This window comes from Cryptomeria japonica, chromosome 1 (assembly GCF_030272615.1).
Source record: "Cryptomeria japonica chromosome 1, Sugi_1.0, whole genome shotgun sequence".
Classification (NCBI taxonomy): Eukaryota; Viridiplantae; Streptophyta; class Pinopsida; order Cupressales; family Cupressaceae; genus Cryptomeria; species Cryptomeria japonica.
The window spans coordinates 311,137,931-311,163,598 of record NC_081405.1 but is presented as its reverse complement, the minus strand read 5'-3'; the positions used below and the strand labels follow the sequence as shown (position 1 = coordinate 311,163,598).

Sequence of the window (25,668 nt, the reverse complement as noted above, 5' to 3'; positions counted from 1 at the left end):
ACACGAATCTGCTCTCCTTATTGAGGTAACTCTCTAATCCTTACATGATGGCTTATAGGAGACTCGATTGAATAAATAGATAATTGTATAAAATTAACTACTTTCATTATAGCCATAATAAAACATTATCATTATATTGCATACCACAAAATGAATAGGACACAAGACTGCTGTAATATAAGACTGTATTTTGAATGCTGATGCCTATTATCAAACTGATCTCCTTCCATGAGTGCAGACTACATATAATGGTTTGATCCTGATCAATATCCTTAATTTCTTGATGCTCTCCCTTGAGTGCCAATCTGCAATATTTATATGAATATCCCTCAACCCGTGGTATAGGGTTATGTCTTTTACATGGCCACGTCCCTTCTTAAAGGTGGTGTCTCTTTACAATCTAACCATTGCCAATTGACTGATGCAATATTTATGTGAATATCCCTTCAACCCGTGGTATAGGGTTGTCTTTTACATGGCCACGTCCCTTCTTAAAGGTGGTGTCTCTTTACAATCTAACCATTGCCATTTGACTAACATATCGCTGCCTTTTGATTTTCTGACTCAATAAAATTATAATCTCTGCTCGTTTAAATTGGCTTTTGTAACTAATAACATTGCTTCTTTTCATGCATAATTTCTGAACCTTTAGTTTCTTCTTTGGCACCTAAAGTAGAGGAATATGTATCACTGCACATCACTGAATATATTCAGTCCATCATAATTAATACACACTGATTTTTTCTCCTTTATCATATATCCTTGGTCGATCTAAGGCAGAGATAAATATGATTGTCTTTGAATATCTATCAAGGTGATTGGTTTAGACAAACAATATATAATGGTGAAAGATGTATCGTGCCAGGGGCATGAAAGAAAACTTCTAGTTCAAAGAGTCTTTGTAGGTTATAGTAAGACCTCGAAAGCTTACAGAATTTATATTCCATCTCAGAGGAAGATAGCTGTAAGCAAAGATGCCAAGTTTGACAAGGATGCATAGTCCTCTAAATCTCAGGAACCTGCAGCAGTGACTAAGGCGGTAAAAAGGAATATGCAGTCTCAAAAACTGATCTGCCGAAATCACAAAAAACAGATTCAGATCAGCAAGTTTTCAAAGGTTTTGGGGCCTCTTTTCCATCCAATTCAGCTAAAAAAGCCTTTAGCGTACGAGGAGTGCAGGAGCAAGTTGGAAGTCCTATGTCTTCAATTTGGAGCAAATTCATTCTCCCAAAGAATTTCTACCTTATGTAGGACTAATGTCATCCATCATTAATGCAAAGCCTTCTAGTTTTAAAGAGGCAGCAGGTCAGTAGGTTTGGCAAGATGCCATAATGGAGGAGTACACTCCATAATGAAGAATTATGTGTGGAAGGGAGGTAGTACCTTGACCAAAAGGAAAGTCAATTATTGACTCCAAGTGGTGAAAACAATCCATTAGCAGATGTCCTAATAAAGGAACTTGCAGCTGCCATCACTATCGATTTGGGAGAAAAAAAAATGATATATCAAAGATACAGATACCGGTGAAGTTAGAGAATTTCCTGAACTTCCTCCTCCATTGATAAATTTATTTAGTAAGTTTATCTACTGGATAGATAGCTAAGGAAATTGAGAAAGGGAATTCAAAAACACACAGACTCTGGGATCTATTCAACAAAAGAAGAAGACAAATTGTTAAAAAAATTGGCCTGAAGGAATACTTCTGCATTCTTGTTCACATGTCGTCCTGAAGGGAAAAAAATTTATCAACTGACCATTTTTCCATGTTTGGGGAATTTTGCCTTGCGTGGAGTTCTGGAGAGAGAAAGTCCTCACTTAGCCAATTTTTCTGTGCTTTGGAATTCTTCTCCTTGGGCATATTTCCACCTTGAGGAAGGAATTTTTGAATTTTCCTCCTAGACCACGTTTTTTGCTTCTTCTACTTGACCTGGAGCATGCTTTGTATTGGAAGGAGGCATTTTGGTAATCGTGAAAATTTCCTCCTTGATGCCATCCTAGAGCTCTCTCTCTTACTTGGGCGCCATTTCACTATGAAGGAGGATTTTGGAAAATCTTGGAAATTCCTCCTCAACCTACTTCTAATGCCCACTACCCCATTTGGAGCAAATTTGGTTTTGGAAGGAAATCCCTCTTGCTCATCACTTTAGCGCCCATTTCATGCCAAGAGCGCATTTTCACTAAAGAGGAACTTTTGCCTTGGGAGAATTTTCCTCCCTTACCCCATTTTGGTGCCTTACTCTTGTCTGGAGCGCATATTGGCAACGATGAAGGAATTTTATGAAGCTTGGATTTTTCCTTCTTGACTATGATTTGGCACCCTACCCCCTATAGCTTGGGCACATTTGCAAGGTGATAGAAATTTGAAAAGCGTGGAAATTCCTCCTTGGTGAGGTTTTAGCGCCCAAGCACCTTGCCATGAATGCCATTATGGGAAATAGGAATATTTTTCAGTGAAGGAGAACTCTTTCATGCCTTAGGGTAATTTTTCATGCATTTTTCATTTCAAGAAAGAATTCCAAACAAACATTTTTCTAATCAACTACCTGTTTTTTTAACTTTTCCGGATTTGGAACTTGTATTTTAAGGAATGCTCTACCATCAATGTCCTACCAACTATCTGAGATAGACCTACCAAAAATACACTAACTAAAAATAGTAAGTACTTCCAAACATCAAATTAGGGCAAACCCAGACAAGATAACAGTCACTAAAAATAGAAACTGCTAAATAGCAAGTTTGTTTAAATGCAAAATTAGGCCAATCCAAGACACAGTGAAACTAAAAATAATAAGTGCTCAGAATTCGCTCAAATTTCATTGGTAGCTTCCTTGAAGGAATCTGACTTCATTGCTACGTTCTGATTTTCCAAAACCCTAAGAAAACGACCTCAAATCTAAGTCTAAAGGGCAAAAACCCTAAAATAGACAAAACAAGCTCCAATCTTGGCCAAATTCGCTCAAAACACTTGCAAACTTAATCAAAATTTGTCAAAACATTTGCAAACCTAGGGAGACCAAAGGAATTGCTGCGAAAAGACCCAAAAAACCACAACCAAAAGACCATGTGGACCTAAAACGTAGGGGGTCCCCATTTAGAATGGGGTGATGTGTGATTAGGTCACAAGATACATGAAAGTTTTGTGAAAGCCAAGGCCAACATAGAGAAATTTGACTTCGAATGGTATTCACTCATTTGTCACATGCTTCTATGCAATGGGAAGAAGGTCTGGGGTCCTGACTTGCCACTAAAGACACAAGATGGAGAAGGAAGAGACTTGTCGGTCCAATGTTGGACCTATATCTGGGATATGTATTGCAATCACTCAGATTTTGTCATATTTGAGCAACATTTTGTTCAAAAGGTACTAAATTATTTTGCACTGACAGAGGAGAGAATCCCAAAGGAGGTCATGGATAGAGGTTTCTAGCATGTAATTGAGTCGGAGGAGGAAGCAAAACCAATCATAACCACACCTTATCATCATCTTAGGAGGCATAAGTAAGAGATTAAAAAGGCGGCTAAAGAGCTGTTAGATATGGAACACATACAATTGAGACCAAGCCCATTTGCTCCCTCCATGGTCTTGGTCAAAAAGAAGGATGGTTCTAAAAGGATGTGCATCGATTATAGAGCCCTTAACAAGAAGAAAATCAAGAATCGCTATCCCATTCCCAAGATCGATGTGTTGAAAAACAAGCTTCATAGTATAGTGTAATTCTCTAATATTGATCTATGATCATGGTATAACCAAGTAAGGTAAGTGATGAGAATTTGTATAAGACAGCTTTCAAGTGCCATTATAGGCATTATGAGTTCTGGACCATGTCATTTGGGTTGACTAATACACCATCCACATTTCAATCATGCATAAATCAAGTGTATATCATGCAATTGACAAAATTTGTACTAGATTTGTTTGATGACATCTTAATCTATAGCAAGAGATGATAGGATCATTTAAGGCACATAGATGAGGTGTTGGGTATTCTAGAGCAACAGTCATTTTTTGCCAAGGCTTCAATATGTGTGTTTTGGTTGAGAAAGATATCATATCAAGGGTATAAAATTAGTGTCCAAGGGGCTAAAGTGGACGGCGAAAAGATTGAGGCAATTATGGATTGGTCTCCACTTAAGAATATAACACACTTGAGAGGATTATGGTCTCCACAGCTATTGCAAGAGTTTTGTCAAAGGGTTTCATAAGTAGTCCCATTGACAAAATTGACAGAGAAGGGCGCTTTCTCTTGGAGTGATTCAGGTCAAAGAGCTTTTGTAATGATCTCATGTCCTCTTTTATATATTCTAGATTTTTCACTTCCTTTTGTTTAAAGTGTGATGTTTCGAGAGAGGGGATCAAAGTGATTTTGATGCAAAACAAACACCCCATAGCACTTGATAGTAGGAAGCCCAAGGAGTCAAAGAGAAGTTTTTCTATATGTGAAAAGGAAGCGCTAGCCATTGTGCAAGCACTGTCAAGTTCTGACAACATTTATGTTGTGAGAGGTTTGTGGTGAAGACAAATCATAATAGTTTGAAGTTTATCCTCAATCAAAAGTATTTGAATAATAGACAACAAAAATGGGTGTGTTAAAAACCTATATTTTGACATTAAGTATTAAAGAATAATGTTGTGGTTGATGCATTATCTAAGAAGCCTTATTTGTGTTCCATGGCTGATATATCTATTAATTGGAAGGTTTCTATAATAGTTAAGTATGCCAAGAACACATTTACTATCGATATTTTAAATGGCAAGCTACAAGATTGTCATATTCCCTCCTTGATCATTATATAGAGCATAATAAACACTTATAATTAATAATGAATATAATAATTATTAACGAATGATTATTTGAAATTATTAAATATTTATTTATTTATTAAATATTATTATTTAATTAATATTTAATAATATTCTTTAATCATATAAATGAAATCAGAAATAAATAAAAGAATAATAATAATTAATTATGGAAGGGTGTGGTTGGCGTGATAAGCCGAATTGTTAAGTTGAAGGGAGATGTCTCTTAGCATCCAAGGAACGCATTTATTCAATCAGCGAAATATAAGATGGCAATTGAATCCATCGAAGCAGAGAATGACTTGGGGGGAAAGAATAAAACAAAGAAAGGCAAGGCCGACCCCTACAGTATATGTAGCAAATGACAGGCAGAAACGTCTTTGTTCATGCATAGGGATGTGTTTAATACGTATGCTTCAAAGCCTGATAATGTTTTATGCAGCAATACGTATGACAGTCATATTTAATATACAATGTCAGATCTGTCTGCCTTTATAGCCAAAATTATACAATCAACTTATGTTTTTAGGCAGGGGTGGTATCAATGATTTATGTAAAAAGATAATATGCAAATACATTAATAGTTGGTAATATAAAATATATATAAAAAGATGTCATGATCAGAAAATAATAATAGATTGAAAAGATCAGTAAGAACTCTTAAGGTAATAGTCAATAAGAGGAATAATATATGGGAGTTTATTACAGATAAGAAGGGATCAACAAGAGCCTCTGTCACAACCACGTAAGAGTGGAGGTATTCATCATTTGACAAGGTATAGGCATATATATATATAGAATATAGAAAAGATAATATCAGGAGTTCCATAATAGTAATCAGAATAGCTATAAGATCAAATCAGAAATATAATTTAGTTACAGGCTGTATCATCCTAATTCTATGACAGACTTATCCCTCTAACTATATTATATTCTTGAGTGAGAATTATCCCTCTAACTATAATATATTCCCTGTTTCGTTTGGATTCATGAATTTGGGACAAAAAAATAGGTAAACCAGGAAGGGGACATTACAAAGATGGCAAATAGAAAGTGGTACATGAGCTCATCCTCTATAAGGACTAGATGTATCTTGTCCAAAAACAAAGATGGAGAAAACCTTGAGGACATGTCATGACACATCACCAGCTGGTCAACCAGGATACTTCAAAAACATTTTTTTATGGAACTCAAGAGTGATGTTTTCAGACATGTTACAGAGTGTTCGGCTTGTCAACATAACAATGTAGAATGTGTATTTCCAGCTGGTTTGCTGTAGCCGTTACTCACTATGAATCAAAGAGGGAGAGTATCTCTATGGATTATATCACTAATCTTCTAGAAGTACAAGGTAAGGATTCCATCTTTGTTGTAGAGGATAGACTCACTAAATATGTTTTTTATAGTCTGAAAAGAAGGCTCCAGAGGTGGCTGATTTGTTTTTAGAAGTGTTTACACTATAGGGCTGCCAAGCAATATTGTGAGTGATAAAGACAGCAAGTTCATTGGTTTGTTTTGGCAAGAACTCTTTTGATTAATAGGTGCAAAGGTTTTTCCAAGCACTAGTTATCAACCTCAAACGGATGGAGAAATTGAGATAGTGAACAAACGGATCAAAGGGCATTTAAAGAATTATGTTTTCTTTTTTTTGATAATTTAATAGCTGCAAAGGGGCAGCACCCGTTATATTCATTTTGAAAAAGGGATACATTGTCTTTTGGACTATCCAAGACCCATAGCTGATTCTATTCACTCCTTACTATCTTTATCTAGAAATCTAATTAGCATAATCTGACAATATAAACCCCACCGCCTACTACAGACTTGAGATAAACTGAAATATCTAAGTATTCTGCTACACTACACATTCCTATGACCAGATACTACTTGGGCTCAAGCATCGCCTAATTGTGCCTAGCCATCTTTACAAAATTTTACAAAATCTTGTCACCCTACTGGAAAATGGTGACCAGAAATCCTAACAGCCTAGCCATCTTTGCATTTACCATGGGAGGTCATCGCCTTCCCCTCATTCTTCTTCATCGTCCTCTCGGAGGTTCCTAGTTGCCATGCTCTAGCCACCACCAAACAGTTGCTTCCGCACGCATCATGAGCTGGGCTGGCCACCATATTCTCAACATCTCTGAAGTCATTTTCCACCCAATCTTCTCCCTTCCCAAGGCCCCAGTCCTTCTCACTCTCACTGTCACTTTCCCACAGCAGACCTTCCTCCTCCATGTAATTCTTCACCCATTCACCTTTTGACTCCGGATTGATTCTGGCTAGTTGAAACAGAAAGGTAATGCTCCGCTTCGTGCCCTCCCATCGCTCCTCTAGCATCTCCCACGTTAGGGTGCAGACAATGGGAAATTTCCTCACCTCCATCCCACACCCAACCAACATATAGTAGTTTTGAGGGAGCGAAATGAGGAGATTGCCATCCACATTGTCTAGTGGTGCATCGATTTCCCCTAAAAAAGCATGCTTGAAAACCCATTGCCCTTTGCAACACAATGTATAAGGTAGTCACTAAGGTCATTGCAAATAGGCTCAAGAATATCCTAAAAGAAATCATATCAGAGGAACAAAGTGGGTTTGCACCTGGGAGATCAATAGTTGAAGGTATCATTATAGCACATGAGACCAAGAATATCCTCAAAGAAATCATATCAGAGGAACAAAATGGATTTGCACCTGGGAGATCAATAGTTGAAGGTATCATTATAGCACATGAGACCATTCACTCAGCTAGGAAGACAAGGGAAGCTTGCATGATCCTGCAATTAGATATACTCGAGGCCTATGATTTAGTAGATAGGCGATTCCTGATGGCAGTCCTTGGGAAGTTTGGATTCAATGACAATTGGATCAAATGGGTCAAAAGTTGCATCTATTGTCGATTGTAGCGGCGGGAGTATCCTTGACCAACTACAATCAAATATGCAATTAGCCTTTCGGCTTTGCATATTTGTATATGCTGATTTAAATGAAACGATTTGTTAACCAAAACATAATTATTTTGTTAAAGGGCCGACTTGGTAAAAGTCCGCCACCCTTGAGGAATAGAGCCGACCCTTGGTGAAGAGGCACCCACGTATGGGTATAAACATAGATCGGTTCTCTCTTCATTGTATCGAATAGATACAGCAGATCGAATATTATCTATAGCAGTCCGTATTCATCTACAGCAGATCGAATATTATCTACAGCAGTTTGCACTTCTATAGATCGTGTATAAACTGAAATAGTTCGTGTATTCTCAGCAGACCGATTCAAGGAGTGAAGCGATTCACACTTAAATTGTAAAGGCATCTTATTGTACATATTTGTTTAATATAATAAGAGATCTTATTGCTTAGTTTTTTCCCTTCATGTTGGAGGGTTTTCCCAGGGTATATGCTGTGCAAATCTGATTGAATTGTCTTATATCTGCATTCTATTAATCTGATCATAAAATAACAGCATCACTACCCCAAAATTCTCAGTCCTGGTGAATGGAGCTGCGCACAGTTTCTTTTCCACATCTAGAGGCATTAGACAGGGGGATCTATTATCACCTTTTCTGTTTATCATAATGGCTGAAACACTTGGCACGAGTATAAACGCTTTGAGGGAAGGCAAACGGCAGGGTGTATCAGTGGCCAACAGTTTGGACCCTATCACACATCAGCAATTTGCTGATGACACCATCCCGTTTGGCTCAGCAAGAAGAAGAGAAGCTAGGACCATCAAGACTTTTCTCTATGAATATTGTAGGGCATCAAGCCAAAGTATTAACTGGAGAAAATCAGAGGTTTTCTTCCTCAAAAAGCAACCTAGCTTGCAAAGAGATTTATCAAGAATTTTGAAGTTGAAGGTGGCCAATTTCCCAGGCCGATTTTGGGGGATGCCATTGCTTGCTGGAATTAATGAGAAATGCTACTGGGAGAATTTAATCAACAGCTAAAAGAACAAAATGGAAACTTGGAGAGGAAAATGGCTCACTTCAGGAAGACTTCTTATGAACAAGGCAGTCCAATCGGCCATCCCAGTTTACTCAATGGCATGCTTAAAATTGTCCAAGGAGATTGAAGATGACCTCATCCAAATAATGAGGAGATTTTTTTGGAGTGGCACAGGAGATCAACATAAGCTACCTTTGATCGCTTGGGATAAAATCTACCTCCCCAAGGAGGCTGGAGGTTCAGGTATCCGGCAATTAGCCCTCATGAATTTGGCTATGCGGGCCAAGTTAGTATGGAACTTATATGCGAATGGGGAGCAAAAGTGGGCTAGAATTCTCAGGACAAAATACTTGAACTCAGATGATTCCCCCTCGAATCCTAACAACAATTGATCCACCTTGAGGCTCTGCAATATAGAGCTACATATTAGAATGCAAGGGCATTATCATGAAGCATGTGACATGGGAAATCAGAAATGGGCAAAGCACTTCCTTTTGGAGTGATTCATGGAGAGGTATGGAACTGATTGACAGCCATCCCAATCTAGAGGAGATACGAGAGTAGACTTCACATAGATGGGGGAGAAAGGTAAGCAACTACAGATCAATAAAAGAGCAAGACGGAATAACTACCTGGGAATGGCACTCTCTGCAAGATATATATGCCCCTCAGAACCAGAAAGAGACACTCTCTGCTTTGCCAAGAAAGAGGACCTTCATCCCATCGAAACAAGGTGTTGGCATTGATTTGTCATTGATGTCAACAATGTTGCAGAGAGTTTGTTGGTCAAGAAATGAACTTGTATGAATGAGCAGATTTATCATTTGTGTAATGCATTATAGAAGAGGTGTCCTCTTAAAGTTGTGACGCAGAAAAGATAGACTCAGTTTGATATGTGAAGGTTTGAATCTGAATTTCGAGTTCCTTGCATTCTGGCGACAGGAGCAGAGTTAAGTGCGACAGCAAATGTGTTCACAGCGACAGGAACTTTTGAGTTCGCTATAATCTGCATACTGTTAAATATTATTAATATTAGTCATTTGGGTAATTACTAATGTTATATATACAAAGTTATTTTTAAGTCTTAACTGTCGAGGGAATGAAGTTTGGTTTTCTGTTTCAAATCTAATGGCTAGTTAATGTCATAGAGAATCAATTGTTTTTTGCTTTTGTGAGACGCAGTTTCTCCCAACCGTTTTGATGAAGATCAAAATGCAAAGAAGTGAGCTTGATTTTTTTTGGAATTGAAATGGAAAGAAAACACGTTCTTCTAAAAATAAGTAAATGAAGACTGTAGCACTTCGATGATGCAGAATGAATATTTTTTGATATAATAGAGATAAGAAGGTGAGCCAGTATCTTTGATGATCTCGAGTGAGAGATGTTAGCAAAATAAGAGTTTGACAGTGAACAAGAGTTTGGTAGACAGAGTCTATATTTTTGTATGTTTTGATTGATTGCAAAAAATGTCATAAAGTTCAAAGACTTTTACAGAGACTTGTTCTCTGAGACAAACAGTTCGTAGATGAGATGGATGAAAGTATATGATAAATGCTTTATATGGGAACAGAGTATCCTTTGTAATATGCTCTTTATGTATGTGTAAGAAGTGGGTGCTTCTTCACACAAATGTGAGTTGATGATCATAAAGCCAGTGAAGCATTATTCCAAGTAAGGGTTTGGTCAGAGAGACCATAAATTGTAACGAGTGAGGTTTAGCCAGTGAGGCATAATATAATTTCTTTTCATAGTGGTTTTTCACCCTTCAAGGATTTTCCACTCAAAAATATCGGTGTTTTGTGTTTTGGCAATCTTAATTGGAGTATACATTCTCTTGACATTGTTGCATTAAGTCTTATAATCTACTGCAATTCTTTGTGTCATTGTGTTAGAGTATTCTTGTTGATAAAGTGAGATTAATTTTTATAGACCACTGATTCACCACCCCCCCCCTACCCTCTCAGTGGTCATGAATATTCCAACACAAGGGGATTTTGTTAGGTGGTGTGGGGCTAATACTGGTATCTACATGGTAAAATGAAGCTGCATTGACCAAAATGGACTGGCCAAACAAGCTATTATGGAACAAAAGCATTCTCCCAAAAGCTGGGGTTTTCGCCTGGATGGCAATTTAGTAAAAGACTCTCACAGAAGACCAACTGGCAAGATTCAAAATTCAGGGTTCGAGGAGATGTGTTTTTTGCAAAAATAACAATGAAACAGCCGATCGCTTGTTGCTAGGATGCTTGTATGCGAAGGCCTATTAGAAATTATTCATGCAAAAACTAAATTTGCAATGCTCAATCCTACAAGACAATGAAGCCTAGTTCAAAATGTGGCCACGGTATGGTAGGAAGTCTAGAAGGAGCAAAACAGAATGATCTTTCAAGATAAGGAAATGGAGAGTGAGAGACTCTGTGGAAAGATAGAAGTACAATTAGTAGAATTAGTCAATAAAACAACTAGAAACAAGGCTCTCAAGAAAAATATTTTCACAAACTGGGATGAGAGGATATCCAAAACATTCACAGTGCTGAAAATTCCCCCTATGCAGGATGATGGTGGGGGTCAAATTCTTGAGAGGAACAAAAGAGAGGTAAAATGGCAGGCTCCCGAAGTAGGGTGGATTAAAATCAACTTTGATGGTGCCTCCTTGGGTAATCCAAGTCCAGATGGGGTAGGCTGCATAGCACGAGATGAGCATGGAATGACACTAGCAGAGAGATCTATCCCTTTGGGGATCTCCACAAATAATGTAGCTGAATTTAGAGCAGCATTGATAGGGCTGCAAATGGGTCTGGAGATAGAAGACACTCACATTCACTTGGAAGGAGACTCCCTAATAACTATCAATGCAATTCGCCTCAATGACACCCTGAATTGGAAGCTCTGTCAATGGCTCCGACCCATCAAGGACTTGCTTAGCAAACTTGAAGACTACAGGATCAGCCACATCTACAAGGAAGGCAATGAGCTGGCTGACAGGTTGGCAAAGGGGGCGGCGAAAAGGGCAACAAGCTGAGGTGGAAGATGGAGTACAAAATTAGCAAGGTTTTTTTATGCTTGGGATAACACTTATTGTATGAGAAATGGATGTAACGAGTTAAGTGCCCCCTTAATAATGACAAATAGAAAGGAGTCGCCACTTAAAGATCCAAAGCATAGCTAATTGCATATGGAAGATAGACATGTGGCGAAGACACAGGGGAAGATGATGTTTGGGTTGTGACTCGTCAGAACAAGGGAGCTTACCAGGTACTTTGCCAAGGTATTATAGGGTGGCATAAATCCCAAAAGGAATTCCAAAGATTTGGGGTGATGTGTCGGACGATCAAGCATTGATTGGATATGTCAGAAGCCCATCATGGCAACACAAAGCAAGCCAATTCTTATAGGTGCGGGCAGAGGGAGATGAGTCACTCTGTTTTCTCTATCAAAATAGCTAATCTAAGTGGTGAGCGATGGACAACCCATTTGTTAGAATCAACCAAGATGCAGATGGCATTAGTGGGGGAAATTATTGACAAGCACATGCAAGCCATTCTATTCTTGGGCCACCCCCTTGTCTTGCATGCAACCAAAAGGGTGTTGGGGGAGGAGTTCCTTGAAGCCTTTCATCGCTACAAGGTTAACACAAACATCACGGCTATGCATTTAAAGAATTATGTTAAAGGACATCAATAGCATGGATTAAGTGGCTCCACCTTGAGAAGTATTGCTACAACTCCATTCATCGTATGTCTATGACTCGTTTCAAAGCACTATATGGTTATGATGCATCTTCTTTCATGGATTTCATTCTTTCCAATAGTAGAGATCCTGGAACTAGAGATTTGGCACAACAAAACCTTGATAATTTGGGTTCACTCAAGGAGAACATATAGCAGGCCCAAAATCAACAAAACGTGTATGTTGATTGCCATTATTTAGAGAACACTTTTGATATAGGAGACATGGTCTTTCAAAATTACAACCTTACTAGCAATCATCTCTCAAAAGGAGTGGGGTAGAAAAGTTTAAGCCACAATTTATGGACCTTATAAAATCATATGAAAGATGGGAAAGGTTGCATATGAGTATAATGCTCCCAAATTTTGGTAAAGTAACTTAATTAAAATAATAGATTAAGCTGTCCAAAAATTAATATTATTTCCAAAGGATGACTCATAATTGATTAATTTAATTAAAAAATAAATAAAATGGTCGCTTTATTAAATAAAGATTTCCAGTTGTGACTAATATTAAATGTGGCCTAACCTTCTAGATAATAGCTGGAAGTATTTATAAGGAGGGTGATGAGCTGTAATAAAGCATGATAATTTTGTATGATAAATGCGTCTGAGAAAATTGCAGTGTATGAGAAGCTGGATCTCTGAGGACGAAAACATTAGCAGATTGACAAGGGTTGGACGAAAAACTAACTCTTTCTAAGGGTGGATTCAATCAAGATTATATTTGAGCAATGTAAAGTCGCCTTTGGAGACAAATATGCAATAATATGTAAAGTCGCCTTTGGAGACATTTTATTGTCCACCAGTCTAATGTTCGGTGCAGCTTCCCAGCCTGTGGCTATGTTGGTAAAAAATTGTTTCAATAACAAAAGTATATAATATTGTGCAGGGATACTCTGGTGTGAAACATTGTTGTAGAATTATATTCTAGGCCTCTCTTTAAAATTATTGGCCTGGCCTTATATGTCGTATAGTTTGTTGCCAATGTGAGTTTGATTAAAGCGATAGCTATTCTTTATCGCAGGTATTCTTTGGCACATATTAATGTTCAAAGGTTTCTTGTGACAAGAAGTTGTTTATGCGGGTCAGGCCTACATCTGAAACCGTAGCCGTCATTACTGAAGTCACTTTGTGGAATCAGAGAGGAATTACTTCTTGGATCGTGATGGGGCAATTACTGGAACGGTACCCTTATTTGGTGTAGAATTCATATTGCTGGTGCATTGATTTGGAAGATGCTTTATTCTCTGAGATACCTTAGAGCTGTGTGTGACTTCTACTCTGCCACACCTAATCTCTCTGGCATAATACTTACCGAACAATATTTGTCACTGCTGTTAGTGTTATGTGTGGCATGAGGTTACAAGAATCAATTCTGAGTATTTATTTGGAAAGCTACCTTGTATTGAGTAGAAGGTGACTTGAGAAGTGCTCAGCAGAAATATTTCAGACTTCAATCATTTCCAGATTCAGCATGGGACTGAGCAGAGGATTTCAAAAATACATAACTCCCTCCTTGCTGTGTGAGTTTGGCATACCAACTCTTGTCCCAAGACATGGCAATCTGAAACACACAAACAGCAAGTCTGAAACTTATGCAAACTCGGAAACAAATGTAAATGAAAGAAATATTCTAGTCAAATTAGAAATGGTCTTTACAATGAGCTAGAGCTAATGGAAAATAGCATAATCCACAATGTTTTTCATGTGCCATTCATTAAGAAGGCTCTTGGGCAGCAGGTTACACCTTCCTCAAAGTCACCACACTAAATGATGAAGGAAATTTGAACTCAACACCTAAGGCTATCATTGATATGAGAGAGAGAGGAGATTAAGAGACAAGGTCATTCCGAAATACTTAGTGAAAAGGAAGAATCTTCCACTCCACGATGCATGAGAAGTGGAGATTTTTTATCATCCAAATCTAAAATTGCTCGAGAGCAAGCAGTTTGGGGGAAGTAGGATTGTCATGTCCCCTTCTCTCTATATGGAATGCATATTTATAAGTCTTCTTTGTTCTAGATAGAGACAATTGGTATTTTCTAACAATTACAATTTGATTCCAAAGACAAATACTGCAAGGACAAAAACCATGACAATACCCTAAGATTAGGGCAAAAGCCCTAGCATATGTGTGTTATTTCCACTAAAACCTACAACTTTTTGATCAAATCACAATTTCTCTATACAAGAGAAGGATATGCAGTGAGCTGTTAACCTTTCCCTAAGCCAAGCAAGCATACAAGACAACGGTCCAAGTCACAGGCCACTTATTCACCATTCAGGAGGCACCTTCAAACAACAAGCAGTTGAGGGCGCACGTGGATTCATGTCGGCCACTCCACTATGAGAAACATCTAAGTGATTTAGCAAGAAATCAAGGCAACAATGATCCAAGAGGGCAGTTGTTCCAGCTTCTTTAACAAAGAAGCCCCTCATTCCCAAGTCATCAACATTCCACACAATCATCCCCACATTTGGTATCCATTGACACCACTTAAAGCCATTCAGACTTGCCATTAAGCCAATTTGGTAATACTAGAACCAACACCTTGCATCATAACAAGTGCCCAACCAAACCAAAGAAACTCTCGATTAACGGATGTGAGGGCTCAATCAGATTGTTGAATTGAATTATGTGTCTCCTTAATATGAAACTGATAATTTTGGTATGTAAGAGTGAGGGTGACTGCACAACCCTAGAAATTTAATCCAATGTAAATATTTCTTTTATATTTTGTAATATAAGTGTTTGTGTGTGTGCATGCACAAGTGTGGGCACGTGTGTATACATATGTATGTGTATATGTGTATATATATGTATACACAATACACATGTATATGTATGTATGTGTGAAATATCCTTTGGCAAGCAAAAACAAACAAAAACTCTACACTAGATGCAGCAAATACATTTTTATTGATTTTCAGATTTCTGGAAATAAACTAAAAGCGGAATAAACAGAACCATAAAGAAATTTGTTGTCTGTAGACATGTTCCACCTTATTACATATTCACAAAAGCAATCACAAAACTTAGTGTCCGCGGATAGTTGTTTGTATCCCTGAAATCTTCATGAAACTTTGAGAACTTGGTGACTTCTGGAAGTCTGAAATGAGTTGCAGACTTTCTAAACCCTGAACTTCATGGCTGATTAAACTACTGCAACCCTCAACAGATGCTGAATGCTGATCCCACTCAGTTATACTAACATGCAGACCTTGGGTGGCCGTCCAAGCTGGTTATCATGGGGTTTTCGTCCAAGGGCAGGCAGAGAGAAATAATAAAAATCAGAATCATCAAAAACATAATCCGCTTAACTCTTTCTCCAACCTTATGAAGGCAATCAAACCTAAAATCCACACCCACCCTAATTCCTATAAATCAGGCAACTCTCTTAATTAATTCCAGTGATAATACTTTTCCTTAAAAGTATTCATCAATTATGTATTTAGTGCATCTAAAGAAAATGTTTGGATAACGAATTGCAATGGCCCATCCTCATGACTGAAAATCAGGAGTCACTTAAGTGAACATGGACCCCGCCACCTTATTGAAAACAACCTCCTCTTTATTCACTAAAATCGACTAAGTGTTGGAGGAAAACTTACACTTAGTGAGTTGTTTACTGAGCTACAGCAGTGCTAGAGAGGGGACATGACAATCCTCCCTTCCCAAGATTGCTGGTCCACAAGCAATCGTAGGTTTGGATGCTGTAGTATCTCCTCACCTTCCCAAGAAGCATCATCCAATGGCAACCCTTTCCACTTAATTAGATATTCACGAACAGTCTTATTCCTTAACTTCTTTTCCCTCCAATCTGCAATACCCTTAGGTTCAAAAATCATCTTCCCCTCTTCGTCCAATGGTGGCAATTCTGGAGAGGTAACTATCTGCTGCCCCAATGCTTTCTTTAAGCAAGACACATGGAAAATATTATGGATCATCCTGTCGGCTGGTAATTCAAGTTCATATGCAACTTCTCCAATTTTCCTCAATACCTTGTATGGCCCATAAACTGTGGTTTCAACTTTTCCGCTCCACTGCTTTTCAAAGAAGACTGCCTGTAGGGCTGCAAGCGTAGGAAAACCAAGTCTCCTACCTGAAATGTCCTCTTGACTCTATGTCTATCTGCATACATTTTCTGTTGGTTTTGAGCCTGTGAGATATTGTCCTTCAATGCTTTGAGAATGTCTTGGTAACCTTGTATGGTTTCTTTTGCTCGGGGTACTTTGCTATCATAAAAAACTAAATCTATAAATGACAAAGCTTCATACCCATACAATGCCTTAAACGGAGACATCCCAATAGTCATGTGGTAGGTAGTATTGTAACAATACTCACCTAAATGCAACCATTTGACCCAAGCACGTTGCTGTCCTGAAACGTAGTTTCTAAGATAGCCTTCAACCCATTTATTTACAATTTTGGTCTGCCCATCCTTTTGAGGGTGATAACCGGTACTAGGTGTCAGTTTTGTCCCTGCCAAGCGCAATAACTCCTGCCAAAGTATGCTGATAAATCTGCTATCCCTATCGCTGCCAATGGTTTTAGGGAGACCGTGCATTCTGAACACTTCCCTAAAAAATAAATCAGCAACCTAAGAAGCTGAGTAATCTGTAGCAAGGCGAAGAAATGGGAATATTTTGTCGGTCAATCCACCACTACATAAATGCAATCCTTTCCCTATACTCGTGGAAACCCTGTGATGAAATCCTGTGATATCCCTTCCCACTTTTGTTCTGGAATGGGTAATAATTGTAAAAGACCTGCCGGAAAAGTGTGCTCTGCCTTATTCTGTTGGCATGTCAAACATTCACGGGCATGTTGTAGCACATCATCTTTAAGTCCCTTCCAAGAGAATCTCTCTCTTACCTGCCTATAAGTTTTGAAAAACCCCTGATGTCCAACCAAAGGTGAGTCATGTAACGCTTTCATAACTCTCTACTTTAGTCTAGACCCAAGTACAAGGTAGATCTTGTTTTTGTAATATATTACTTCCCCCACTACAAGAGTCTTTAGTGTATTCAGACAGCAGCTACGATTTCCAATCAGCAGAAATTTATGAAAGTGAACATAGAGTGGGTCTTCTAGAAAGTGCATCAGCAACCACATTTTTCTTTCCTTTGATATATTCCACATCAAAATCATATGCTTGAATCTTACTTACCCACTTCTACTGACGTTCATTGAGATCCTTTTGCTCTAAAAAATACTTCAGACTATTATGATCAGTACTAACAGTGAATTTTGCACCCACCAAATACTGTTGAAACTTGGCTAATGCATGCATGATAGTCAACATCTCTTTGTCATAGGTGGAGTACAATTTCTCTGGATCTCTGAGCTTTCTACTCTCAAACACAATAGGATGTCTTTCCTGCATCAGCACCGCTCCAATTCCCTATCCTGAAGCATCACATTCCACAATGAAAGGCTTCGTGAAGTCAAGGAGTGCTAGCACAAGACATGTGCTCATGATGTCCTTGAGCTTCTCAAAGATAACATGAGCCTCTGTAGACCACTGAAAAGCCCCTTTCTTTGTAAGATCAATCAAGGGAGAAGCTAACTAGGAAAAGCCTCGTACAAATCTTCTGTAGTAGCAACATAAGCCCAAGAAGCCTCTCAAATCAGCAATGTTCTTAGGAGGTGGCCAATCCAAGATTGCTTGTATCTTCTCCTGATGAACTTTTACCCCTTCAACACCAATCATGTGTCCTAGATAAAGAATCTTTGAAATTCTAAACTCACACTTGGAAGCTTTAGCAAACAATGATTGTTGTTCCATGATACTTAGAACAGTATCTAAATGTTGCAAATGTTCTTCCCAAGTTTTACTATATGTTAGTATATCATCAAAAAATACTAATACGAACTTCCTCAACTGCTCACGGAAAACGTGATTCATACAAGATTGAAAAGTTGTTGGTGCATTTGTGAGACCAAAGGGCATAACAAGGAATTCAAAGTGCCCAAAATGACAGCAGAATGTTGTTTTCTGAATGTCTTCTTCACTCACACTTATCTGATGATAACCTGACCGTAGGTCAATTTTGGAAAAGAAAACTGAACCATGCAACTCATCCAAAAGTTCATCTATCCTGGGTATAGGATATCTATTCCTAATAGTTCTTTCGTTCAGTGCCCTGTAATCAATACACGTGTAATGTGCCATCGTTTTTCTTGACCAGCACTACTGAAGATGCAAAAGGGCTAGAACTTGGGTGTATGTGTCCCATCTTCAACAACTCCTTAATCGTCTTTTCGATCTCTTCTTTGAAGTGACGAGGATGCTTGTAAGGAAGTGTTATAACTAGTTTTGAACTTTCTTCCAGCTCAATCACATGCTCAAATGCCCTATTAGGAGGACGTCTTGGAGGAATATCTCCAAACACCACACCAAGTTTATCTAACATAGATTGCATATCAACATGGTAAGAGGGTTCCTTATTTGTGGCAGCATTGTTAGAAACAAAGCAGTGGGTTGCCCACTCAATATCATCATGGCGGAAGAGGTCTTCCATTCGTTTTGCTAAGACCACTCTCGGTCCTCCATCTGCCATAGCCTTCAGTATGATTTTCTTACCTTCAACCATAAACTATAACTGCATCTGTTTGAAGTCTTGAACATACCTCTCTAATGATTCAAGCCACTGTAGACCCAAAATAGCATCCACATTACTGAGACCGAGAACATAGAAATTTCTTGTTAAGGTATAGTCTCCCATCTAAATTTTCAGCTGTGGTATGACACGGATACAACTCAAGGGAAAACCATTTGCCATAATCACATTAAATCCTGGAAATTCTTCTGCTTGTAGTCCTCATCTACTAACTAAGCCCTCATCAATAAAGTTATGAGTGGCGCCGCTGTCCACTAAACATACCATTCGCTGCCCCTTAAGGACTCCTTTCAGTCGGAAAGGTCTATCTCTCGGAATGCCTAAAAGAGTAGCTATGTGTGGGTTTTCTCTAACAGTAGTGTCTTCCAACTCAATCTGTTCCGGCTGATCTCCTTGTGTGTTATTTATCTCATAACTGTCCTCTACTTCATCCTGACTTTCCTCCTCTAAGTGCACTTCAATCAAATGAAGTTTACCTTTTCCAAGGCAGTGGTGTCCTAGCTCCCAAGGCTCTTTACAGAAGAAACATAGTTTTTTCCTCCGTAGTTCATTTCGTGACTCTTGGTCAACCTTTGAAGGTATGCTTCTGGGCTGATTAAAACTTGAGTTTTTCTACAGACTTGAGCCCTTTTTATCATTTTTCCAAGAGCTGAACTCTTTCTTTGGAGGCTGATATGGAGCTGTCTCCAAATCCATTGCTAAGCCAATAGCATCATCAAGCGAACTAGGTCTATGAGCTTTCACTAGACCTTTTAGTTTGTCACTGAGACCTTCCACAAAGAGCATTGTGACCCTCTTTGAGGCATATCTGGAACCATTACTACAATCTTCTGGAATTCATTGATATATGTTTCAAGCTATTCGGTTTGCTTCAACTAGGCTAACTCCCTGTAATATACCTCTATATCCTTATTGTCAAAACGGGTGATCAGCCTATTAACAAATTCTTCATATAATTGAATCATGGCATGGTCCTCGGAAATGAACCTGTGATACCACCAGTCATATGCTACCCCTTCCAAGTGCATCTTAGCAAACTGGATAGCTTTTTCCTCTTCCATAGGTTTGAGTGTCAAGAAGGTATCCAACTTGTGAACCCATGATCTTGCTGATAATTCTCCAATTCCATCAAAAGTTGGTATATTTATCTTATTCAGGGCATCTTTGTATTCCAACACCTGGAAGGCTTGCCTCACTAGTCCTCTAGGCCTCCTATCTAGTCTTTCCAAACAATTCCTAGCCTTGTCCCTACGCTGGTTCATGAACTGATTTAAGTTCATTAGCTGCCTTACATCAGTTGGCAGCTGCATATATTCATTTCGTGTCATCAAGATATCATCTGTGATTTGAGTGTCTACTTCTTCTTCTAGGATGGGCTCCATTCCGTTTTGTCGAGGTAAGAAATTGGGACACAATGGTCGATCAGACCTTGTGTCTATTGTCCTTACGACATTGGATGTCGTTCCGTCTTGGTTTCTGGGTCATGTCTCGCCACAGCTATGTCGACTACCTTCACAGTTATGAGGACCACTTTCACAACTGTGATGTCTACTATCATGGCTATGATGACTACTAGACCTCCTTGATCGAGAACGACCAGTTCTCAGTTGTCCCATGGCTGCAATCATTCTCTCTTGAAACTGCTGCATTGACTATTGTTGTTGGTGAGCAAACATTGTCAAAAAATTGTCCAACTGATTATTTAAATCTCTAGGCGAGCTTGCTTCCCTTCTGTCACCCATTTCTGATTCAAATGGGTTAATTTCCGCTTCTTCTCGCTACCCACACCTACTCCTTGTATTGTATCTGTGAATTCCGACTCCTCTGGAGTGCATCAAACCCTAAAACAAGGACATGCAACGAAAAAAGCACGAAAAAGCAAATCGAAACCCCACAGGTAGGCAGGGTTTGTGGCTCTGATGCCACTAAAATATCCTTTGGCAAGCAAAAACAAACAAAAACTCTACGCTAGATGCAGCAAATACATTTTTATTGGTTTTCAGATTTCTGGAAATAAACTGAAAACGGAATAAACAGAACCATAAAGAAATTTGTTGTCTGTAGACATGTTCCACCTTATTACATATTCACAAAAGCACTCACAAAACTTAGTGTCTGCGGATAGCTGTTTGTATCCCTGAAATCTTCATGAAACTTTGAGAACTCGGTGACTTCTAGAAGTCTGAAATGAGTCGCAGACTTTCTAAACCCTGAACTTCATGGCTGATTAAACTACTGCGACCCTCAACAGATGCTGAATGCTGATCCCACGCAGTTATACTAACATGCAGACCTTGGGTGGCCGTCCAAGCTGGTTATCATGGGGTTTTCGTCCTAGGGCAGACAGAGAGAAATAATAAAAATCAGAATCATCAAAAACATAAACCGCCTCAACTCTTTCTCCAACCTTAAGGCAATCAAACCTAAAATCCACACCCACCCTAATTCCTATAAATCAGGCGACTCTCTTAATTAATTCCAGTGATAATACTTTTAAGAAAAGTATTCATCAATTATGTATTTAGCGCCCCTTCCATAAAGCATAAGGAATCTAAAGAAAATGTTTGGATAACGAATTGCAATGGCCCCATCCTCATGACTGAAAATCAGGAGTCACTTAAGTGAACATGGACCCTGCCACCTTATTGAAACAACCTCCTCTTTATTCACTAAAATTGACTAAGTGTTGGAGGAAAACTTACACTTAGCGAGTTGTTTACTGAGCTACAGTGGTGCTAGAGAGGGGACATGACAATGTGTGTATATGTATATGTATACATACATGTATGTATGTGTGTATGTGCACTTATATATACATACATATACATGTATATATGTATGTTATATATAGACATCTATACACACATATATACACACATATATACATACATATATGTCTGTATGCATATATATGTAGACACACATATTATTGCATCCTTGGTTGCTCTCTAATCCTTCAAGATTTTTGTGATTTGTGATTCCAAATTAACCTAAATAAGTGTTTGAATGAAAACCAAAAAAACCCAATAATTAAGAGGCTGGAACAGCATATATTAGTTAACCAAAAAAACCAATAATTAAGAGGCCGGAACAGCATATGTATATGTATATGTATACATACATATACACGTGTGTATATGTATAGATGTGTGTATATACACACGTAGATATGTATGTGTGTGTGTGTATACATAGATGTGTGTGTGCATATATGTATATGTATATGTGTGTATATATATATCATCTTCAGTTGCCCTCCAATCCTTCAAGATTTCTGTGATTTGTGATTTCAAATTATTTTTAAAAAGTGTTTTTAAGAAAACCTGTATAGACCAGTGATTAAAATACTGGAACAACACACATTTGGACATTATTTTCTATGGTTTAAGTTAAACAGAATCTTGCATATAAAATAAAGGATATTTTTTATAGGCATTAGTTTCAGTTTCAATCCTGTAGGAATTAGGATATTTAAACTGCAGAATCTGTTTAAAATGATTTTCTAAAGTTATCAATTATATAGTAGAAAGAATGCCTTTTTTTAGAAATAGTCTGGAAAGTTTTACGCTATAAAACAGGAGCTCCACTATATAACATACAAACTTTAATGAATGGCTGTGTCTATTGATGGTTAGATAGACACAAGTCATAAATCCGTAGAACCAATATATGAAAATCTTATTTCAAAATTGACAGCACATCATTTTGAACAGCGCAAATTTTTAGGTTTCAGCAATAAATCAAATTATAGGCAGTAGCCCCCCTCCATGAAAACATTCCCTAAGTGAATCACTAAAGTTCCATAAAACAGTATTTCTGGATAATGTCTTGAAAAAATGAGTTAATGGAAGCGAGCTGAACTAAACATTTCTAAAATTTTGAAAATGAAAAATATAAAAGCTAAAGATAGTTTTCTAGGTCGCTGTTAATACAGCTTTGCTTTTGACCATTCCCATATGAGATGTCAAACTAGTTGTTTTTTAGGTCCATGTGGAGAAGAAAGGCCTCAATAACCATACGGATGAATGCTTTTCAAGGAATAATAATTAATAAAAATTTAAATAATTAGATATCAATGCCTAGTGGGTCTGATCAAGAGAAACTCTAGTTAAAAGCCAACGATCCACAATTCACAAATATTAAAAAATAAAAATGTAATATTCAACCATGTTGTACCAGAAAAAGACCATATGCATAACCAATCGCGTGTGTAACTTACATTTCTTGTCATTTTAAAATTTGGAGTGAATTTATCACTAGCAAAAGCAATATCAACAGTGTTTAATGGGTATGTATCTGTGTATGTAGTTTATGTTGATTATACTTTAGCCTTAGCATGCTAAGCACTATTACGGATTTTTGGTAGGACAAATCTAGAATGCAGAACAAAGGATTTCGTCAGCGATCAGCAAGAGTAAATCTCTTCAGTCTATCATTAACATTTGCTATTATAAATTTCACGTATATTGCAAATCCAAAGCTCTTGAAAACTTAAAATGCAATGACTAATTGGAAATAGCGTAAACCCATAAGCAACATTAAACTAATATCCGTGTCTTACCTGTTCCTCAGGGTTATGATTGAGGGATAAACGCTTAAAAGGTACGAAGAACCCATCTTCTTCAAACGAGGAGGAATCTGAGGAGGAGGAGGAAGCTTCTTGAACTGGAGATGATAAGGGAAAGGACGCCGAGGAAGACGACTCCCCCTGAAAAGTGATATCGGCGAGCTGAAGATCATAAGCAAATGTATAATGCGATAAGTGCAGTACTTCTTCAAGCTGAATCCGAAACGCAAAGTCATCAATAGAGGCCTCAATTGCTTCTCCCAATTGTTGCTCTAACTCCGCATCAGACCCGGCAAAAACAAATTGGTTTGGCTCTAGGGCTACCGCGGCCATCCTGCAAATTTCAGGAATAAAAATCTGTGCGCGAAAGACGGGTTTCACAGACAGTTTAATCTGGATTAAACCCCAAAGCTCTCTCTACTCAAACCGATCTCTGTCTCACTAAATAAACGCCCCCCACCGCAAACCCCCTAAAAGAAAACCTAAGAGGAGAATTGAAGAAGAAGAAACGACAATCGTTAAAGTGGGTTGCATTAGTAAGGAATTTTCGCTTTAGCGGATCTTCCTACTGATTACCAAAATCCATTGGCGGCGGAGAGCATATTGAGGGGATTCCCATTTACCATAACTGTCTTTACGACGCTAAAGCCATTTGTGCATTCGATAGTACCTGAAGACGGCGTTTCCTTATTTCGCGGCATCTCCACACTTTTTAAATATCCACCACAGGGAAATTTCCCATATTTTTGGCCCCATCACCAAGAAATTCATTACTTATAGCTCTAATTTTCATGTTTAATGTATCTTTGCCTTAAAAACATATTGGAAGATTAGCATTCTACTATATGACGTGGCCGCACAGCAAAAAAATGTAATTATAATAAATTTCAAGATTAAAAACAAAAATTATTATTATGCATGTTAAATAAATTTATCTCTATCTCAAAAAGACATGCAGGTTTTTTGGGTTTTTTTTTAAATAAAGTTACTTTATCTTTTTTACATTAATCAAGATACCCACTTTATTTTTAAGAACCTTATAAATTAAAGTTAATTTAGGTATCTTTCGGAGAAAGAGTTCATTTTTATATGAGAATGAAGATACCTTAATCATTCTCTTTTCTTAGATTACAAGATATCCTATGCATTCACTATTTCCTCATAACAAATTTAACATATAAACTATTATATCATAGTTTAAAAATTATTAATAATTAAAGTAGTGTTTAGTTTATTGATGAAGTTATCTAATTTATAAAAAATTGTATTAGATATATAATCTTAGTGACTTGATTTTGAATCATAATCTTACTAAATTTAACATATAAATCATTATATTATAATTTAAAAATTATTAATAGTTAAAATGGTATTTATTTTATTGATGAAGTTATCTAATCTATTAAAAATGTATTAGATATATAATCTTAGTGAACTAAATCTTGCTAAAATATGATAAATTAATATAATATAAAATTGCTAATATTAATTATTGTTCATAAAATAAAATATTTTTAATTTTTAAAATATAAAATATTTGGTGATTTAGTATTTAACATGCATGATACAATAATTCAATATTGTAGAGATGTGTTCAACAATTTCAGTGATAATTTTATATATTCTAAAATTCTTACCTAGTTTTAGTCTTTCGTCATCAAATAAGTATTATAAATTATAATTTGAGATAATGTAAAATCCAACCATCTTGCAAACCTCACTACACTCTTCTTATCTATTTTGGCTTGAACAACTTAGTTGTACATAAGTCATCATATAATTTGTAACTCTAAAAATTAGCTTAATTGAATTATGTTATTAATTTGGTGATACGTAGTAATGATGATTAATTATTTGGTTTGTGTTACCTTTTTTTTTTGTTTTTTTTTCACTTCCATGAATAAATAGTAGGTTATGCCTAGAATTGTGATTGTGATTGTGATTGTGATTGTGATTGTGATTGTGATTGTATGAATTGTTGAGTATGTTTTGGCATGTACT

The 25,668-nt window shown here is 37.4% G+C and overlaps 1 protein-coding gene across 1 annotated transcript in view; it reads right to left on the bottom strand.

Annotated features, from left to right (window-relative positions):
• LOC131049727 (E3 ubiquitin-protein ligase RSL1) overlaps positions 1–24,419 on the bottom strand; it is a 29,828-nt gene extending 5,409 nt beyond the window's left edge. The window contains exon 1 of the mRNA XM_057983791.2: positions 23,662–24,419. Coding sequence (XP_057839774.2) covers positions 23,662–24,000 — 339 coding nt within the window. The 5' untranslated portion in view covers positions 24,001–24,419. The remainder of the gene's footprint in view (positions 1–23,661) is intronic.
• Between the last annotated feature and the right edge of the window lie 1,249 nt (positions 24,420–25,668).